This window comes from Mastigoproctus giganteus, chromosome 11, assembly GCF_048544385.1.
Source record: "Mastigoproctus giganteus isolate SK-2022 chromosome 11, ASM4854438v1, whole genome shotgun sequence".
NCBI lineage: Eukaryota > Metazoa > Arthropoda > Arachnida > Uropygi > Thelyphonidae > Mastigoproctus > Mastigoproctus giganteus.
This window is the reverse complement of record NC_143585.1, coordinates 70,360,585-70,379,893: the sequence shown is the minus strand read 5'-3', so window position 1 is coordinate 70,379,893 and position 19,309 is coordinate 70,360,585. Positions and strand designations below refer to the sequence as shown.

The 19,309-nt window shown below is 35.3% G+C and overlaps 1 protein-coding gene across 1 annotated transcript in view; it reads left to right on the top strand.

The window, feature by feature from the left end:
• LOC150078108 (beta-hexosaminidase subunit alpha-like) overlaps positions 1 to 19,309 on the top strand; it is a 165,183-nt gene that overhangs the window by 41,036 nt on the left and 104,838 nt on the right. The window contains exons 3-4 of the mRNA XM_090385061.1: positions 2,823 to 2,934; positions 9,312 to 9,627. Coding sequence (XP_090241187.1) covers positions 2,823 to 2,934; positions 9,312 to 9,627 — 428 coding nt within the window. The remainder of the gene's footprint in view (positions 1 to 2,822; positions 2,935 to 9,311; positions 9,628 to 19,309) is intronic.

Below are 19,309 nucleotides of genomic sequence, written 5' to 3'. Positions count from 1 at the left end.
GTTACAAAGGAGGTTAGGCAGGCGAAGGCAGATTACGAGAGATCCTTGGCAAGGGATGCAAAGAAAAACAGCAAAGAGTTCTTTACTTATGTAAACTCTAGAAGGAAGGGGATGAATCAGATTGGTCCACTTGATATCGATGGGTCAACTGTTGATGACCCTGCTCAGGTAGCTAACAAACTAAATGAATATTTTCATCGACATTCACACTGAGGAGTTATTCAGCGAGGGGAATGCCAGAGGTGTATTCAACTCTAGCAGTAAGCTAGAGAATCTTGTAATAACTGAGAGTAAAGTGGAGGAGAAACTGTTGAAGATAAACACAAGAAAGGCACCCGGGGTGGATGGGATCTATCCAGTTATATTAAAGGAGGCAGCAAAGGAAGTAAGCAATCCCTTAGCCATAATTATGAGAGCTTCCTTGGACTCCGGGGAGGTACCCATGGACTGGAGAAGTGCAAATGTGACCCCAATTCACAAAGGAGGATCAAAGGCTGACACAAGTAATTATAGACCTGTGAGTTTAACTTCTGTTCCCGGAAAATTAATGGAGGCACTGGTTAAAGAAGCACTACAGGATCATCTAGACAAGACTTCAGTTATAGCTCGGACACAGCATGGTTTTGTTAAGGGGAAGTCTTGCCTGACCAATTTGATTGGATACTATGATGCAGTCACAAAAGAACTGGATGCAGGGAATAACTTTGATATTATATACTTGGATCTTAGAAAGGCTTTTGATACTGTTGCACATGGAAGACTGCTGCACAAATTGGAGCAGTGTGGCATTGGAGGCAAATTGCTGCTATGGATAAAGGGGTGGTTGAGGGGGAGAAGACAGAGAGTGGTAATCAATGGACACTGCTCATTGTGGACTAATGTTATTAGTGGAGTCCCTCAGGGTTCAGTATTGGGTCCTTTATTGTTTTCTGTATTTATAAATGATATTGATGATGGTATATCAAGCTTAATGTCCAAGTTTGCAGACAATACAAAGGTTGGCAGGGTTGTCAAGGACACTACTGACACTATGCTGCTGCAACAGGATCTGGAAAGGTTGAGCAGATGGGCTGAGAGGTGGCAAATGAAGTTTAACGTTGACAAATGTAAAGTACTACATATGGGAAACAGCAACCCCAGAGCAACGTATCAACTCTGTGGTACTACACTGACAGTGGTAGAGAATAAAAGGGACCTGGGGGTGGTTGTGCAGGCAGATATGAAGTTCTCTGAGCAGTGCAGATAGGCTGCAAGAGTAGCTCATGGTGTATTGTCAATGATATATAGGAATTTTTCTAGCAGGGATAAGGAGGTGATTATTCCCTTGTATAAGGCAATGGTCAGGCCACACCTACAGTACTGTAGGTACTCTAGGTGTGGCCTCATTTCAAGAAGGATGTAGAGCTGCTGGAACGAGTACAGAGAAGGGCAACAAGATTAGTGAATGGAACAAAGGGGTGCTCTTACGAAGAAAGGCTTAAGTTTTGCGAATTACAGTGTCTGGAGACTAGGCACCAGCGAGGTGATCTGATAGAGGTGTACAAAGCCTTGAATGGTTTGAGCATGCTCAATGCTGATGGGATTCTTCCTCTTGATCAGAATAATCACCTGAGAGGGCATAAATTCAAATTGAGGAAAGACAGATGTAGGATAGATGTGCGGGAATTTGCTTTTAGCCAGCGGGTGGTTGGTAGGTGGAACAGACTTCCATCCCTTGTCGTGGAAGTTGATAGCCTAAATAAGTTTAAGGCTCAGCTGGACAGGTATTTCGAATGAACAGAGGGGTGAAGTGGAAGTGGTTATTTTTTATTTATTTATTTTACTTTATTTTTTTTTTTTTGGCTTATGCTGCATAAGCTTGCTTTCTTGCATCATATGCCTCTACTAATGCTAATGCTAGGAGTATAGTAAATAAATTTGATGAATTTGAAGTGCTGGTTAAGACATCGAAGGTGTCTTAACCAATTCGCAAAATGTATCTCCAGTTCACAAAGGGGATCAAAGGGTGACACGAGTAATTACAGACCTGTTAGTTTGACTTCTGTTCCAGGGAAAATAATGGAGTCACTGGTTAAAGAAGCATTGCAGAATCATCTAGACAAGATAGCGGTAATAATTCAGACACAGCATGGGTTTTGTTAAGGGGAAGCCTTGTCTGACCAACTTGATTGGATACTATGATGTGGTCACAAAGGAACTTTGTGACCACATCATAGTATTCAATAACTAAGTGACCACTTAGTTATTTAGCATAAATGTGTGTTACTGCGATTTAAATCATGCATGAATGCACATAAAAAATGTACATGAATGCATTTTTTTTTTTTTTATCATAACCTGATTTCACAATTTAGTTTTTAATTCAATTATTTTACATATTTTACAAATTTAAATGTTTTGAGAATGACTTTATAAGTTAATTAAGTTCAACTTAAATTTTGTTTCCGATTCACCACTCAATTGTTATTATTTAGTTGAGTTTCGCCGCATTAGCTTTTTATGGCTGCCACAACTAACTTACCATTTCTTGGCTGTGGTTCAGTGGTTAGCATGTGCAGTTACAAGTGAGGTGGTTTAGGGTTTGGATCACTGTGAACTCTGGCAGCAAGGAAAATTTGCTACCAATGATTCAATAATGTATATCACAATGAAAATATATAAATTCTTCTGTCATCCTGAGAATAAACTGAAATTTATTACTGTATTTCTTGGTTTATAACTAATTGATTGCAGTAAGCAGCATTTATTGTTTATAAAAAGTGCATTATTATTAGGTAGCATTATTGAACTGTTATATATAAATTTATTTTTTATTTTTTTAGGATATTGTCCATTGTTATACTACAGTTGCTGGTTGTCATTCCCTGCATAGTGCATGGTCATAATTTTAAACCACATGGAGAGCCTGCTTTTATTGAAATACCACATGTACAGGTAAAATAATAAAAATCAGTTTCAGTATTTGTTTTTAATTTTTCTTTTTTTCTGCCTACAACAGGAAATTATAGTCATATTAGCTTTGAATATAATAAAGTACTCAAAACCTATGTTGGTATTATTATGTTTATTTTTGAATTGGAAATATATACATAATGGAGTCAAATATTTTGTTATATTTTTTTACCAGTTCTTCAGTGACTGCAAAGACAGTAATTAAGGGTTATTATTATTATGGAATTCTTAAAATTTTTTAGTAGAATTAAGAGTTTTAGACATTCTAAATACTCGAATTAAGAAATACTAAATAAAGACATTCTAAATGCTCGAAATAAGCTCAAGGGAAAAAATTGGGCAGATCTCAAGGGTAACGACCTAGGCAATGGATATAGGACTACGATTAAGGAACTTAAAGTAGCAACTTGGAACATTAGGGAACTAGTAAATAGAAATATTGACATAGCAGCCATTACCGAAACAAATAAAGAACAACAAAGGATCCAAAGAAATAGGTAACTTCATAATGATATACTCCGGCGTACCAAGTGAAATGTGGACATCATTGGGAGTTGCTGTTATAATAAAGAAAGAATGGGAAAACAAAATATTAGACTACTCTTGGATATCACCCAGAATATTATACAATAACAATCATTGGCATCTACGCACCAGTAGAAGGCAACATTGATGAAACCACAGAATTTTATGGCAAATTACAACAGATCATAGACCAAACTAACAAAAATGAGTATCTCATACTAGCAGGAGATTTTAATGCAAGGGTTGGTGCTCAATCAGTAGACAAATGTATAGGATCAGAAGGCGAACTCGTGGTCAACAATAATGGAAGATGCCTGATAGACCTCTGCATTTTTAATAAACTTAAATTACAAATACGTTTTTCAGACACAAGAATATCCATAAATTCACATGGGAAGCAAGAAACACAAAGTCTCTATAATAGATTATATTATCATTAATGAAAATTGAAATGACAAAATTAGAGACACTAGAGTATTCATAGACAGTGATCACTACCTAGTAGAAAGCACTTTCAAAATAAAAAGAAATTATCTTAATAAAAAGAAGAAAATACCAACAAAAACTACTAAGAAATTAAAAATGCATTTGTTGGAAGGTGAAAGCACTAAATTCCTGTATGAAAGTCGATTAAAAGATAAACTCAAATCAGATGAAAGTGATAATGTTGAGGAAATCTGGTCAAACATGCAAAAATCGATTTTGGGAGCTGCTGAAGAAAGTCTTGGATATAAACCTATAAAAAATAAAAACTGGCTAAGAACTTGGAATGAAGAATTTAAACAATCAATGAGAAAAAAAAGACGTATAAACTGTTCCTACAAACTAAAGACCTACATCTACACATAAAATATTAAAAGCTTAGAGCAGAAGTCAGAAAACTAACCAGAAGAATTCAACGAGATAACTGGGATAAATTTGTTAAATCTTTAGAACGTGATATCAGGACGGCCTCCGTAGCCGAGTGGTCAGGAGCGGGAGTGCAGTTGCACACGCTCTTTGAGTAGGCTGGGGTTCAAGCCCCTGACTGTTGAATACGGTCGATCTGCCAACCCGCACTGGACCAGCGTGGCAGATTATGGTCCATTTCCTTCAGCATGAATTGTTGAGGAGGCTTCCATACTGCAGTGGGTTGATAATGGCTGCACTTTACTTTTTTTTTATCACGGGCCCACAGAGAAGAGGTTTTAAATTTTTAAGAAATTATAAGTAGACACAAATGATCAAATAAAAACCAACTCCATCTCCCAAGCAGAATGGAAGCAACACTATTCCAAACTATGGTATAACCCAGGCACTAGGGAATTGGAAGATGAATCTGTGATAACCAAAGATGAATAAAATATAACAATGGAAGAACTAGAGTTAATATTACAAAAATCAAAAAACCGAGAAAGCCCAGACATAGGCAATTTGAATGTAGAACTATTTAAATATGGCGGCACCTAACAAAAAAAGGTACTACTAAAATTATTTAACATCATACGGCATAAGCAACAGATACCCAAAGATTGAGAAACAGGAATAGTAATCAATTTACACAAAAAAAGGCTCCAGAAATAACCCTAACAACTACTGAGGGATAACACTGCTGTCAACTGCTGCAAAGCTATACTCTAATATACTAAAGAATAAACTTAATAAATACAGTGAACAATTCTTAGAAGAACAATGTGGGTTCAGAAAAGGGAGAAGTACAATAGATGCCATTTTCTCACTACAACAAATTTTGGAGAAAAGAGAATTCAATCTAGCAACATTTCTGCTGTTTATTGATTATGAAAAAGCATGTGACAATGTAAACCGGGAAAAACTTTGGCTGATTCTACGTGAAAAAAATATCCCAACCCAACTCCGGAAAGTGATCCAAAGCCTATATAAAAACTCAAGTCTGTATAAAATATTCTAATGGCCAACTATCATACCCAATAACACCAATAAAGGAGTCGAACAAGGATGTGGACTATCACCAAATTTATTCAATATCTACATCAATAAAATTCTTAAAGAATGGAAACAAACAATTAACAACGGAATACAGTTGAACAACAGGAATAAAATCCAAACTATATTATATGCTGATGATCAAGTTATAATTGCAAAATCCAAAGATGAACTACAGATAGCAGCAAATGAACTTAATAAAATAGGTAAAAAGTACAAGATGAAAATCTCCACCTCAAAAACAAAATCAATGAGATTATGTGGAAAAAACATACAAAGAATCAAAATTGTTATTGATGATAAAATAATAGAACAAATATCTGACTTCACCTATTTGGGAAATTTAATATCAAATGAATGGAACGATTAAACGCCACTTCAGAAAACAAATGACAACTGAAACAAAATTACGACTGCACAACATCACTTCAAAACTAGCCCTCTTCTACAGCTGTGAGACTTGGGTCATAAATAAGAAAGATGCACACAAACTAGAAGCAGCACGAATGAGATTTTTAAGACCATTATTAGGCTTTACAAGACTATACCACAAAAGAAATTTAGATATCCGCAAGAAATTAAAAGTAGATAACGTAGTAAATGATATAAAATGGTATCAGGAAAAATGGATCAGCCACATAGAAAGAATGAACCCAGACCGGATCCCAAAATTAGCCTTTGACTACAAATCTACAGGCAAGAGAGATGTTGGTTGACCAAGACAATGATGGCGAGATCAAGACCACCTCCAAGAACAACAACAGAACAGGTCTTAAAAGACCTAAGCCGGACCAAGTTCGTGATGATGATGAAGAGTTTTAGTAAATCACACTTGGATCTAATTTGAAGAATTTTGTTTTAAAGTTAATTTTATATAGTTAATAACAATAATATGTAAAAATTTACCAGCTGTCTTTGCAATATCACAAAAGATCACTTCAGTTGTGACTGAAGTGATCTTTTGGCTTTTTCTTAATTGCAACCAACCCTTCAACCAAATAACCCCCCCCCCCCAACTAAGAAATAGTCTATGACATAGTCTATAAAATATATAAATTTCATAACTGTATTCCTTATATAATGAAAATAATTTAGAATATCAAAAAGTACACAGTTTTAAATTATAAATTGGGCCTTTTTTTTTTCCAAACAAACAAAATGGCGGCCATTTTATGTCAATGCATATGCTGACATGACTTGCTTGAAGTTAACATGTCTCTAAGAGATGTTCATATGAGGAGATACTTAATGTGTGCATAGCTTGGTAACTTGCTGTGTTATTTGATACCAAGGATATTTGATTCAGGTTTTTGATGCTCTAAGAGGTAATGGTAAACTGAATGACGAATGAAATTTTCATATGAAATGACTCTGGAACCAGGGGGAATGAATTCAAACTAATGGGGAAAAGTTATTTACTGGTTTGTAGGAAGTTTTTCTTTTGCTATAAAGTTGTTAATCACTAGAGTAAGTTGCATCCATGGATAATTAGTTGGAATTGATGGCATGAAGAAATTCAAAGGCCAGGTGGAATGTGGTTCCTGCAGGAAACAGACTTTGATCCATTAGAAGCATGGATTCTTTGCACTGTATGACCAATACTAATACCAAACAAATGTCAGTAGCTTTTAAGGCCTGTGCTGCTTTCACAATTCTCTTTATTAATTGTACAGGCATTTCCCCCCCCTCCCCTTCATTCCAGATTGAAAATCAGTTTGCACCTTTAGAATTTTGTGAGTTACACTTATTCAGTTTAAAACAAAACTCTCTGTGCATTTATTTTAAATTTGTACTTTTTTTTTTTTTTTTGTTTGCTAGAAAGTATGAGTAAAAAAAGACTTTTCAACAGCTAGTAGGAATTTAATTTAATGTGTTTTTTTTTTTTTTTTTTTTTTTTTTAATATAAAATGTTCAACTGGTCATACCAGAGTAGAAAATTCTATCCTTTCTGTACACATTGTACTCCCTAAATTCCAGTTCTGCATTTCTTATGTCTGTGTGAAAACCATGTCTCTGATGTCCCAACAATATCTGCCTTTGATGTCTTCACCAGCACTTCAAATTCATCAAATTTATTTACCATACCCCTAACATTGGTATACATAAAAGTATACACGCACCTGTTCTTACTCTTAGTTATTCAAACACAGCCCATGTATTTACTTGTTCCATGATGACTCTCAGCAGTTCTTGAAATCTGCAGCACCTTGCTTTCCAGACTGCTACTCGTTTCAATAGAAGCAGTGCAAGAATCACTTTCACTTCTGCCTGTGGCTACTATTAATCTGTTAGTCTGTGAATCTCCCCCTCCAAGTTATCAGTTTTCTGACCCACTTAACATTGCCTTGATAGCATCAGCAAATATTCTTGCACCCTTTCTATTTAAGTCCCATCCCTGTAGAAAAAATATATCTCCTGTTAACAAGCACAGACCATGCTGAGAAAATTCTACCCAATGAGCCTTGCACAATCTCCTCAGGGCCAAATTGATTGACAAGGCTCATTATATACTCTATCCTATCGTGTCTAGGCAGAATTGCACACTTTCAACTTCAGTCCTAGCTCGCTACTTTTTTTCAGTCCTAACTCGCTACTTTTTTTTTTTTTCAGTCCTAACTCGCTACTACTTGGCTAGATTATGTCCTGTTACAGAAAAACTGGGAACATTCCACAAGGTGCACATTTTTTTAGGCTGTGATGTGTTGGAGAATTGCTCCCTTTGTTTCCTCTCCCCGAGCCACAGCACTCCTGCTACTTTGTGATGTAGTCTGGGGCATGATTTCCATTTAATTTAATTATTACAATGAAAACTAGTAAGATTAATAAATTTAATTGATTAATTTAAATACTAAACTAAGCTAATAGATTCCTAAATTCAGTGATACGTATTCCACTATCTAGTTTTACGTTATACCTTACACCATCAAGTTCGAGATATACATTGTTATATTGTATCACAGTGTTAAAACAGTTATATCCTTAGCTAAACACAAAAAGATATATGTAGCAGTAGGAGTTAAATCGTAACTTAGCTAAACTTGCCCTATCTACAATTCAATATAACAACTATAACAATAGTGGCAAGGTTTGAATGATACCTTGTAGAAGGTCTGTGAAAAGGTGGTGTTACTAAACTTGACTCATGTGACTAATATCTGAGGTGAGAACAGATTAGTTTATCATTGACCTGTTGGACAAAATACATGCTTGCCAAACTTTTTGGATAACATTTATAGGAGCAAAACATGGATATTTTAGCATGATTATAAGGTAAAATGGCAGTGAACATTGGAAAACAATGAGTTCTTAAAGGCCAAAAGAAAGCAAGAATGAGGAAATAAATATCGAAGACCACACTTATTGTCTTTGATAAAAAAAAAAAAAAGGGGGGGCATTGTTTTTGTGACAAAGGGTATTGTGTAAACTGCATAAATTGTGACCAGACAACTGTGTATCACTGTAATGCATTAGCTCACACTTATAGAAAAATGAATGCTTCAGATGGAAGATCCACTCTCCTGATTTGGCTCCATGAATATATATTCCATCTCAGTTTTTTCTACTCCCAAGTATAAAGACTTTGCTGAGAGGGAAACATATTAGGTTTTTGGAGGAAGTCCAGCAGTATACACCATAGACACTGAAATTGATATTGTAAACACATTTCAGAATCTTTTCAGTCTTGGCAGAAGAGAATGACTTCATGTAAAGGAACCCAAAGGAATCAATTTGAAGGGAATAAAAGCAAATAGTTGGTAAATTCAATTTAACTTATAAATTCCCTTCTAGGAATTTTTTAGCCACATCTAGAAACATATATAAATTCCACTATGATTAATGTATTCTATTAATAAGTAAATTATGATGCTAATGTACTTTTTTCATTTTAGGCCGTCCCCACTGTAGGAGAACCATGGCCAAAGCCACAGCAACAATCTATTAAATCAGAATATATGGTTATTAATCCCCATCAATTTGTTTTTGATATCAGTAAAGCTGATTGTCCCATCATTCATCATGCTGTTAAACGATACAGACATATAACTTTCATAGAAAAATGCCTTAGATTGCAAAAGAAATCAAAATACGATTCTGATTTAATCAGGCCAGAAAAAGATAAAGAATATGCCGGAAGCTTGCTTAATATCACCATTCAGGTTGCTAATCCTTGTGAAAATTGGCCATATATGGATATGGATGAACAGTGTAAGTATATCTACTCAGGGATTCCCTGTTGCTTTTCTTTCATTCATTCATGACTAATGTTTTAAGTCTCTTATGTTTAAACTTTTTATTATATATAAAACAGATTATATTTTTATTTGTACGGAAGTAAAACTTCCACTTAATGACCACACATAAGGACCATTATATGTATCTTTAACCCCTAGACTACTAGGCTGCATTTGCTTTATGTAGTACAATACTATAGCATTGCAGCAGATTAGCAACTAAGACAGAACTGTGTATTGAACATAAGCACGAACCTTAAGGTTGAGTATTTGGCCGTGGTCTTCATCAGGAGCAGAAAGATCTCTGTGGTCAATCAAATGTAGTAGTGTTCAAATTTTATTTGATTTCAACCTGCATTAAAGTGTCCCCACTGTAATCTTGTCATTAATGTGCTTAAATTGAAGTTTGCTTCCATCTGCTGCTTGTCTATTCCTTGGACAAATACTTTCGCTAATGTAGATCACTTGCTGGCTGATGAAGTCAGTAAGCTTTGAAACAGATGTCGTGGTGGTGTTCAGAGTTTTTAAGTGTTTTGTTGATTTACCTTTTCATGTAATGCTAGCAATATAAACACATGTTATTATGTTAGTATTTGTCTCCATATTGAACATAAGCCCAATCCTTTCCAGAGTGAGGTTCTATGAATATATGTGGGCTTCCAGGCTGTGAGTTTTCTGTTAGTGGCTGGCCCTGTGGTATGAGTCTTTGTGGAGAAATTTCAAATTTCGAAAAATTGTAAAAGTGAAAATTTTGTACATAAGTGTATTTAAGTGTTAATTTGTTTTTATTTTGACCTGGTTGCCCAAAATTAGAGATTGTTTTCAAAAATCAAGTCAAAATTAAAAATTGTATCTTTTTTTAAATAATCTCTTCTACATTTAGTCGTAGTAATGGAAGCATGTGATGCAAGAAAGCAAACATATGAGCTTATGTAGCATCAGCCAAAAAAAACCAAAAAAACCCCAATTTCACACATCCATTCCCTCTAAAAGTTTGTCCAACTCCTCCTTCAATTTATTTAAGCTATCAACTTCCACAACGACAAATGGAAGTTTGTTCCAGCAATTAACCACCAGCTGGCTAAAGAAAAATTTCCACACATCTTTTTCCCTAATAGCAAAATTCCTGTATATCATTGACAATACCCCAAGACCTGCTCTGGCAGCCTGTCTGCATTGCTCAGAAAACTTCATATTTGACTGCACAATTACTCCCAGAACTTTTTCATTTTCTACCACCCTAAGTGTAGTACCACACAGTTGGTACGTTTGTCTGGAATTACTTCTACCCATATGCAGTACTTTGCATTAGTCAATTTTAAACTTCAGTTGCCACTTCTCAGTCCATCTGTCCAAATTTTCTAGATCCTGTTGCAGTAGCACACTACCATTACTGTCATTAACAACCCTGGCAACGTTTGTATCATCTGCAAACTTCGACATTAAGTCCGATATACCTTCATCAATATCATTGATAAATATACAGAACAGCAGTGGGCCCAACACTGAACTAATGTTATTAGTGGGGAACTCCACTAATAACATTAGTCCAAGAAGAGCAGCATCCATTGATTACCACTCTTTGCCTTCTCCCACTCAACCACCCTTTTATCCATTGTAGCAACTTACCCTTCAATTTAATACCATACTGCTCCAATTTGTACAGTAGTCTTCCTTGCGTAACAGTATCAAAAGATTTCCTGAAATCCAAGTATATGATATCAAAATTAACCACATCATTTATGTATCAATCGATTAAATTTTATCACTTCTGGATCTGAATTTCAGACAGTTTGGCTTTTGTAAGCCCAAATTGGACAACAGTGGCTGATCGGTGCAACATCCTGTTTTGATTTTAAAAACTATTTTTATGCTGCCATCTGTTATAAACTGCTACAATTACTTGGAAACAGGGATAGAAAATTACTCAGACAGGGATAGAAAATTACTTGAGGACTTCAAGACAATTTGTACATAAGTAGACACATTTGAAATATACTCCACATGTAAAAAACTTGTATATGTGTACATATGTATTCCAGGAAAGGTTAACGTCAGGCACTCAGCCTGAGTTCAGAAATATCCCCCAAAATCAAATACAGGAAAGCAAGTGAATTTTATTATTTTTTTATTCTTTATTTTAAATTTTATTTACTTGTTTTCAATTCATGAAGTTTTAAAAATATTATTAATGTGAAAGATGCATCAATGATTATATGCATCAATGTTTTCCAAACTTTTTTGCTCGTGGACCCCTTTTTGGCTTTTAAAAATAACCACAGATCCTCATATCCTTGCTCACATAAATGTGAGGTGTCTGGATGATAGGTAAAAAATTTTAAATTTACATCTCAGAACTGATTTATTATATGTTTACAATCTACTTTTTTCAGACTGACACAAAAAATAACCGAATAATAAACTGTCACCATTTGAGTATACATTCAATCGTACCTTATAGGCTACTAGTGTGAAGAACGGCATTTTCTTCATCTCGCAAAGTCCTTTAAAGTTGGGAGTGATTGTAGACAACTGAATTTCACATGTCTGCTGCGACATCCAGTGTATAATGATATTTAGATTTTGTTGCCACATACTTTGAAAATCCAGCTTTGCACAGGTAAGTTGGGGGAAATGGAATAAATTTGAGCATTGCATATTTAGACACTTGCAGATATTCTTGAAGAAAACTGCACCAGAATTCATCCAGAGGAAGCTCACTGAATTTCTGTTTCAAGCTAGTATCAGATGTAATATCTATCAAACACTTGTAATTTTGCACGGCCATCTGGTTTCTCTGAAACACAAAATGGATTTCAGACCTAGGTAGCATCATCGGTAGAAAATGGTAAGTATTTCTGAAATACCTGTTACAAGCCAGTTAAATGGACTATGCTACCATAAATAGTTTCTTCTAGGCTAGATCTGTTTCTATCAAAAAGTCATTCAGAGTTGGAAGGCATTCGTACTGCCTTTTTTCTACACATTTTATACAGAGAAATAGAATGGGCCAGTAAATCAGATTGTATTATAATGGGGAAATTTAACTTCCCAAATATTGACTGAAACTTATGCATTGGTCACACACACTAGCAAGACTTTGGTGGATTTATTGGATAATTTTTTTCTGCAGCAGTATGTTCAAGAGGCAACAAAACAGGGTAATACCCTTGAACTGGTTATCAGCAGTGATTATTTCTGCATTAAGAATATGCAGATAAAGGAACCACTAGGTGGCATGATCACAGTGTACTGATGCGGGATTTACTTACAGATATAATTACCATCAGGGGTAAAGGGAAGGATTTTTGCTTTCGTAAAGGTTACTACAGTGGTCTCAGACAGTTTTTAAATTCTGTACAGTGGGACTAACTGATGATGTTACCAACAGCAAATTCTAAATGGGAAGCATTCAAGAAATTAATTGTGGAAGCTTGTAGGATTTTAATACCGATTTAAGAAATACTATTCAAGGTTTAGGCCTAAATGGATGTTAGATGAACTAATGAGACTCGGGGCAGAGAAGAAAAATGCATGGGATGCATATAAATTATCAGGCGACACAGAAGCCTATGGTAGATATAAGCTAGTCTGTAATCAAGTCACAAAGGAGATTAGACAAGTGAAGGCAGATTATGAGAAATCTTTGGCAAAGTTGTTGTTGTTGTTTGGTTTTTTTTAGGAGCATTAGCAACTAAGGCCATATTGCTCCGGGATATGCAGTGGTCATTCCCTGACCTTTCCGCATCCTCCGTATTTGGTGGTTACTGGCTCGAACCCTGGTCTAATCAAGAAGCGTGTGCTACGCACTGCTGCTCCTTCCCACCTGGCTACGGAGGCACCTCTTTGGCAAAGGATGCTAATAAAAACAGCAAGGACTTCTTTACTTATATAAACTAGAAGGAAGGGGATGATTCAGATTGGTGCACTTGATATTGATGGTTCAATTGTTAATGATCCTGCTCAGATAGCTGACAAACTGAATGAGTATTTTGCAACTACATTCACACAGGAGGAATTCTTTAGGAAAGTGAAAGACAGAAGCTTATTAAACTAACAGGGAGCTTAATGATTTTGTGATAACAAAGCAAGGTGGAGGAGAAATTGTTGAAGTTAAACAGAAAGTCACCTAGGGTGGATGGAATCTATCCAGTTATATTAAAGGGGGTGGCAAAAGAAGTAAGCAAACCCTTAGCGACAATTATGAGAGCTTCCTTGGACTTAAGAGAAGTACCCACGGACTGGAGATGTGTAAATGTATCCCCAATTCACAAAGGGGGATCAAAAGGTGACACTGGTAATTACAGACCTGTTAGTTTAACTTCTGTTCCGGGGAAAATATTGGAGTCACTGGTTAAAGAAGCATTGCAGCATCATTTAGACAAGGCTGCAGTAATAATTCAGACACAGCATGGGTTTGTTAAGGGAAAGTCTTGTCTAACAAATTTTATTGGATACTATGATGTGTTCACAAAGGAATTGGATACAAAAAATAATTTTGATATCATATACTTGGATTTCAGGAAAGCTTTTGATACTGTTGCACATGGAAGACTACTGTACAAATTGGAGCAGTATGATATTAAGGGCAAGTTGCTACAATGTATAAATGGGTAGTTGAGTGGGAGATGACAGAGAGAGGTAATTAATGGATGCTGCTCAACACAGAACCCTGGAGCCCCCCAGGGTTCTGTGTTGGGTCCGTTGTTGTTTTGTATATTTATCAATGATATTGATGAAGATATATCAGGCTTAATGACCAAGTATGCAAATGATACAAAGGTTGGCGGGGTTGTTAATAAGAGTAATGGCAGTGTGCTACTGCAACGGAATCTTGAAATTATGTTTATGGGCTTATTTGCTGAGAAGCAGCAACTGAAGTGTAACATTGGCAAATGCAAAGTACTGTATATAGGTAGAAGTAACTCCAGAGAAATGTACGAACTGTGTTGTACTGCACTTAAGATGGTTGAAAATGAAAAAGGTCTGCGAGTACTTGTGCAGTAAAATATGAAATTTTCTGAGCAATGGAGACAGGCTACCAGAGCAGCTCATGGGGTATTATCAATGATATACAGTTTTGTTAGTAGGGAAAAGGAGGTGTTGATTTCTCTCTTTGTATAAGGCAATAGTCAGGCCACCACGCTTTGAGTACTATGTAAAAGTCTGGAGGCCTCATTTTAGGAAGGATGTAGAGTTGCTTGAGCGAGTACAGAGAAGGGCAGCAAAATTAGTGAGTGGAACAAAGGGGTTCTCTTACCAAGAAAGGCTTAAGTTCTGCAAATTGTAGCAGCTGGAGATTAGGCACCTGCAAGGTAATCTGATTGAGTTGTATAAGGCCTTGAATGGGTTGAGCCCACTAAATTCTGTTGGGATTCTTCTGCTTACTCGGATTACGAACCTGAGGGGCATAAATTCAAATTGAGCAAAGATAGTTGTAGAATAGATGTGGGGAAATTTTCCTTTAGCCAGCAGGTAGTTGATTGTCCTGAACAAACTTCCATATGTTGTTGTTGTGGAAGTTTATAGCTTAAATAAATTCAAGGAGGAATTGGACAAACGTTTAGAGGGAATGTATGTGTGAAATTGTTTTTTTTGGCTGATGTACATAAGCTCACTTTCTTGCATCACATGCCTCTACTACTACTACTATCTCTTCCAAAATTCAAGTTTACATTGAAAAGGTGTAATTCTGTTCCTTGTTGTGAATATTGACATGTTCTTTCCTTGACTTGAGAGATTTAGTTCATTAATTCTTGTAAAAATGTCTGCTAAGTATACCAGTTTCTGCAGCAAAGATATATTTACCAAACAGTGAAACAGATAATTGTTGATCAATAAAAAAAAGAATAAATTTCCAAGCAAAGTTCAAAAACTCAGACAAGAAGTTTTCTCCTTGAAAGCCACCTTATTTCTGTATAAAGCAGCAGTATTGTGTGTTCATTGCCCATTTCTTTGCAAAGTAACTTAAATATTGCTGTTATGTGGCCTACATTTAATGTGGTTCATTATCTTTACAGCAATATTCAACACAGTGCAGCCTTAATGAATGCTGGGCCCATTGAAAAGTCAATATGTGAACTCCTCAATATTTTAAAATAATGAAAACTGAAACTATTTATTATTCTTTATTATTTTATATGCATTATATTTTATTATTATTCTTTATTATTTTATATGCATTATATTTTATTATTCTTCTTTATTATTTTATATGCATTATATTTTATTATTTTAAATGCACTATATTATAATGCATTTGGTTCCATTTCTTTTATTCAGGCATGTACCCCGGAATAAACCTCACTCGTAGTGTTAGCCCCATCATATCCTTTTCCCCGACATTTAGAAAGATTCAAATGATTTGGGTGCAGTGTGTTGCAAATAGTCATTGTTATACCTGCAGCAGTTTGATTGGTTAGATGAACAAAGCCAAGAAAAGACTTCTCGAATTTTAATCCTGTATGTTTATTTCCAGTATAGCTGTTTAAAATTTTGACATATCGACAGATAATGCTCAGCTGATGTTTTTTTGAAATATCCTGAGTTGTCTAATATGACAGAAAAGAAAGGAGAGACTTTTATTTCCATTATTAATTGTTTTTTAAATGCAAACTGAAACATTCTATGAACTCATTTTGTATTTTAGGACATATTTCAATTTGCCAAATGGCAAATTTAATACTTGTCTCATAGTGTCATCATATTCGGCTAAAAATTTTACATCGGACAAAAAGTTTCCATAGTATGTATCTTTAAAACTCTCTCAATGATCTCGATATGCGATTGAATTTTTTGATAATTTTAGAGTTATTTTTTATGCTTAGATATGAACATTAGTGAAATTATTTCTGACCTGCTTAAATGCTAATTAGTATTAGTAATGGCCATTTAGTGCAAAGAGGCTTATGTTGTACCAGCCAAAAAATAAAAAAATAAATAAAATAATAATAATAAAAAATATTAAATAAAATAAATAATTAATAAAAGAAAAGAAAATAGGCAACCTATGTGTTTCCCTCTTCCAGTAGGTAACTATCCAGCTGACCTTTGAATTTTCCCAAACTGTCAGCCTCTACTAACTATGTAGGCAACTTATTCCAGTAATTTATAACTCGCTAGATAAAATAAAGCTTCCTGCAATCCAGTTTAAAATCCCCCCCCCATAACTTGAATTTGAATTTATGGGCCCTATTCTAGAATCATTTATAACTGTCAAAATTTTGTCCTCATTCATTTCACTTTTGCATCTCAGAGCCTTTAACACCTCAATCAAATCTTCTCTAAGGCACCTAGTTTCCAAGCTGTGCAACCTACATATTCAAAGTCTTGTTTATTTCTTTTTAATATTCAAATGATGATCAGCATTTAACTAACTGTGAACTTCCTAATGAAAATGATATTCCTTATGGGATATTTCAATCAATTTTAACACAATATTTGGGAATGAAGCATTTTGTCTTCACTGATCAGAGAGCAATGAGTTCTCCCACGTCAGGATTCATCAACATGCTGCTGATGACCTGCACTGTATTTCTTCCACCATTACTTGTGACAAATCATGGGTGTATGGCTATGACCAGAAACAAAGGCCTGGTCCTCTCAATGGAAGACCATCTTCTACATGACTCAAAAAAAAAAAAAAAAGAAAAAAAAAGCAAGACAATCTTATATAATATGAAGATCATGCTTATCATATTTAATTTTGACTCATGAGGCAGTGTGGAATTGGCAATGAATTCATGGATGACCACTCTTAATTTTTAAAGGACATTATTAAAAACATGACACAGGAACTATTATCAGTTCCAAAGGAAACCTATCAGGAATGCTTCCGGAAGTTGCAGAACTGGAATCAGTGTATACTGATTCCAGTTCTGGAATCAGTATACACTGATTACATAAATACTGTGTCAAGAAAATTATTTCACGCACAAAGTTAAATGTTATTAACTATACTGCCCACCTTTGTATCATTTGAAATTATTTTTAGCCATATGGTACAAGAAAGCCTGAGGCTTATGCTGCACCAGCTGAAAAAAAAAACAAAACAGAATTACCCTGGAGAGAGAGAGAGAGACAGACAGAAAGAGAAGTAGAAGGGAATCGTCAAGAAAGAGAAGAATGATGATATCCAGCTCAGGACCCCTGGGTGTGCCAAGCCCATACTCACCAGATGTGAACCCCTGGGGTTAAATACCTATATCAGTATCATTAATGAATATCAGAAACAGTAAGGAACCAAGAACGGAAGCCTGTGGGACTCTGCTCATAACATTAGCCAACTTGCCCTTAAAGCTACATTTGCTGCAATTTGTAATGGTATCCTGATGGGCTATTGGTAAAAATGAGCAAACTCAATTTGCTAACTATATGAACACTGTTCCCACTGAAAAAAAAAAAAAAAAAAATATATATATATATATATATATATATATATATATATGTGTGTAAGAGCAAAATGATTAAGTTACCAAACTGGAGTGTTTGGTAACTTGGTCATTATTTTAGTGGTAACTTTGACATTATTTTCACATAAACATGCAGACCATTACATGTTTTTGTGAAATGACGAGAAGTTCTGATCTGCAAGGAGGAGACTTTGCAATTAGCAATAAAAGTTAGACTATATCAGGTATCCACTTTGTCCATTTGTAATTAGCAAGCATAATTTTTGAATCTTATGCTGGTCAGAATTGTGACCGAGCTGCATGTATTGCTATCTGCAGACTTATGAAAAAAGAAGAGTTCTAATGGTAGAGAAAATTTATTAATTTTGGTAATTTATATATTCACCACCAGTGATTGGTTTATCATTCATTGGTAGAATGCATTCAGATTTATATCATAAAATTTAATGTCATGCTATAACAGTGGAGGAGATTTTACATCCAGCTGAATTGATTTGATAGGTAGTCATTAATGATAAATTGATAAGTGAGCATAACAGACAGAAAAATCACACATTAAACTGATTGATCAACAGAATGATTCAAACCAATGAACATTGGGAATGTGCTGCTGACAGAATTTTTTTGTAGTCTTTCTTAACCTTTCCTGAACTGATTGTGAGTTTCAAATTTGCATGGACTTATTGAATAAAGGGTTGGAAAAAAGGCCTTGAGTTTTGAGTTGCATAATCATTCAGTAAGTATTATTGTCTCAGCCAAAAAAAACTGATTTTAAAATAATTTATTATAACACATAAAACTGATGTAACATAAAATAAACCTCCATATGAACTCTCCAGGTACATTGCTAAGTTATTAACACCCCTTGTGGGGAGAACTAATTATACTGTGTCCAACAGTTTGCAGTTTCTACATATCATAAGAGATGTAGATCTTACTATTTCGGAGGATGAGGTCACGATTTCCTTTGATGTGGTCTCCCTATTCATTTCTGTTCCGGTGTTGCAGGCTATTGCCTGTGCAAGGCAACTTTTGGATGCATATGCCACCTTGGGGAACAAGACCTTGCTCTCTACCAATGATGTTTGTACTGTGCCCTCAATCTGTATTTGATTGGCAACGTGATCATGTTTAACAACTCTGTTCCACCAAGTTCACGGCACAGCTGTGGATGGGTGCTCCTGTCAGTTCTATTATGGCCAATATTGCCACGGAGGAACGAACTAGAGAGATGTGGGCTCATGT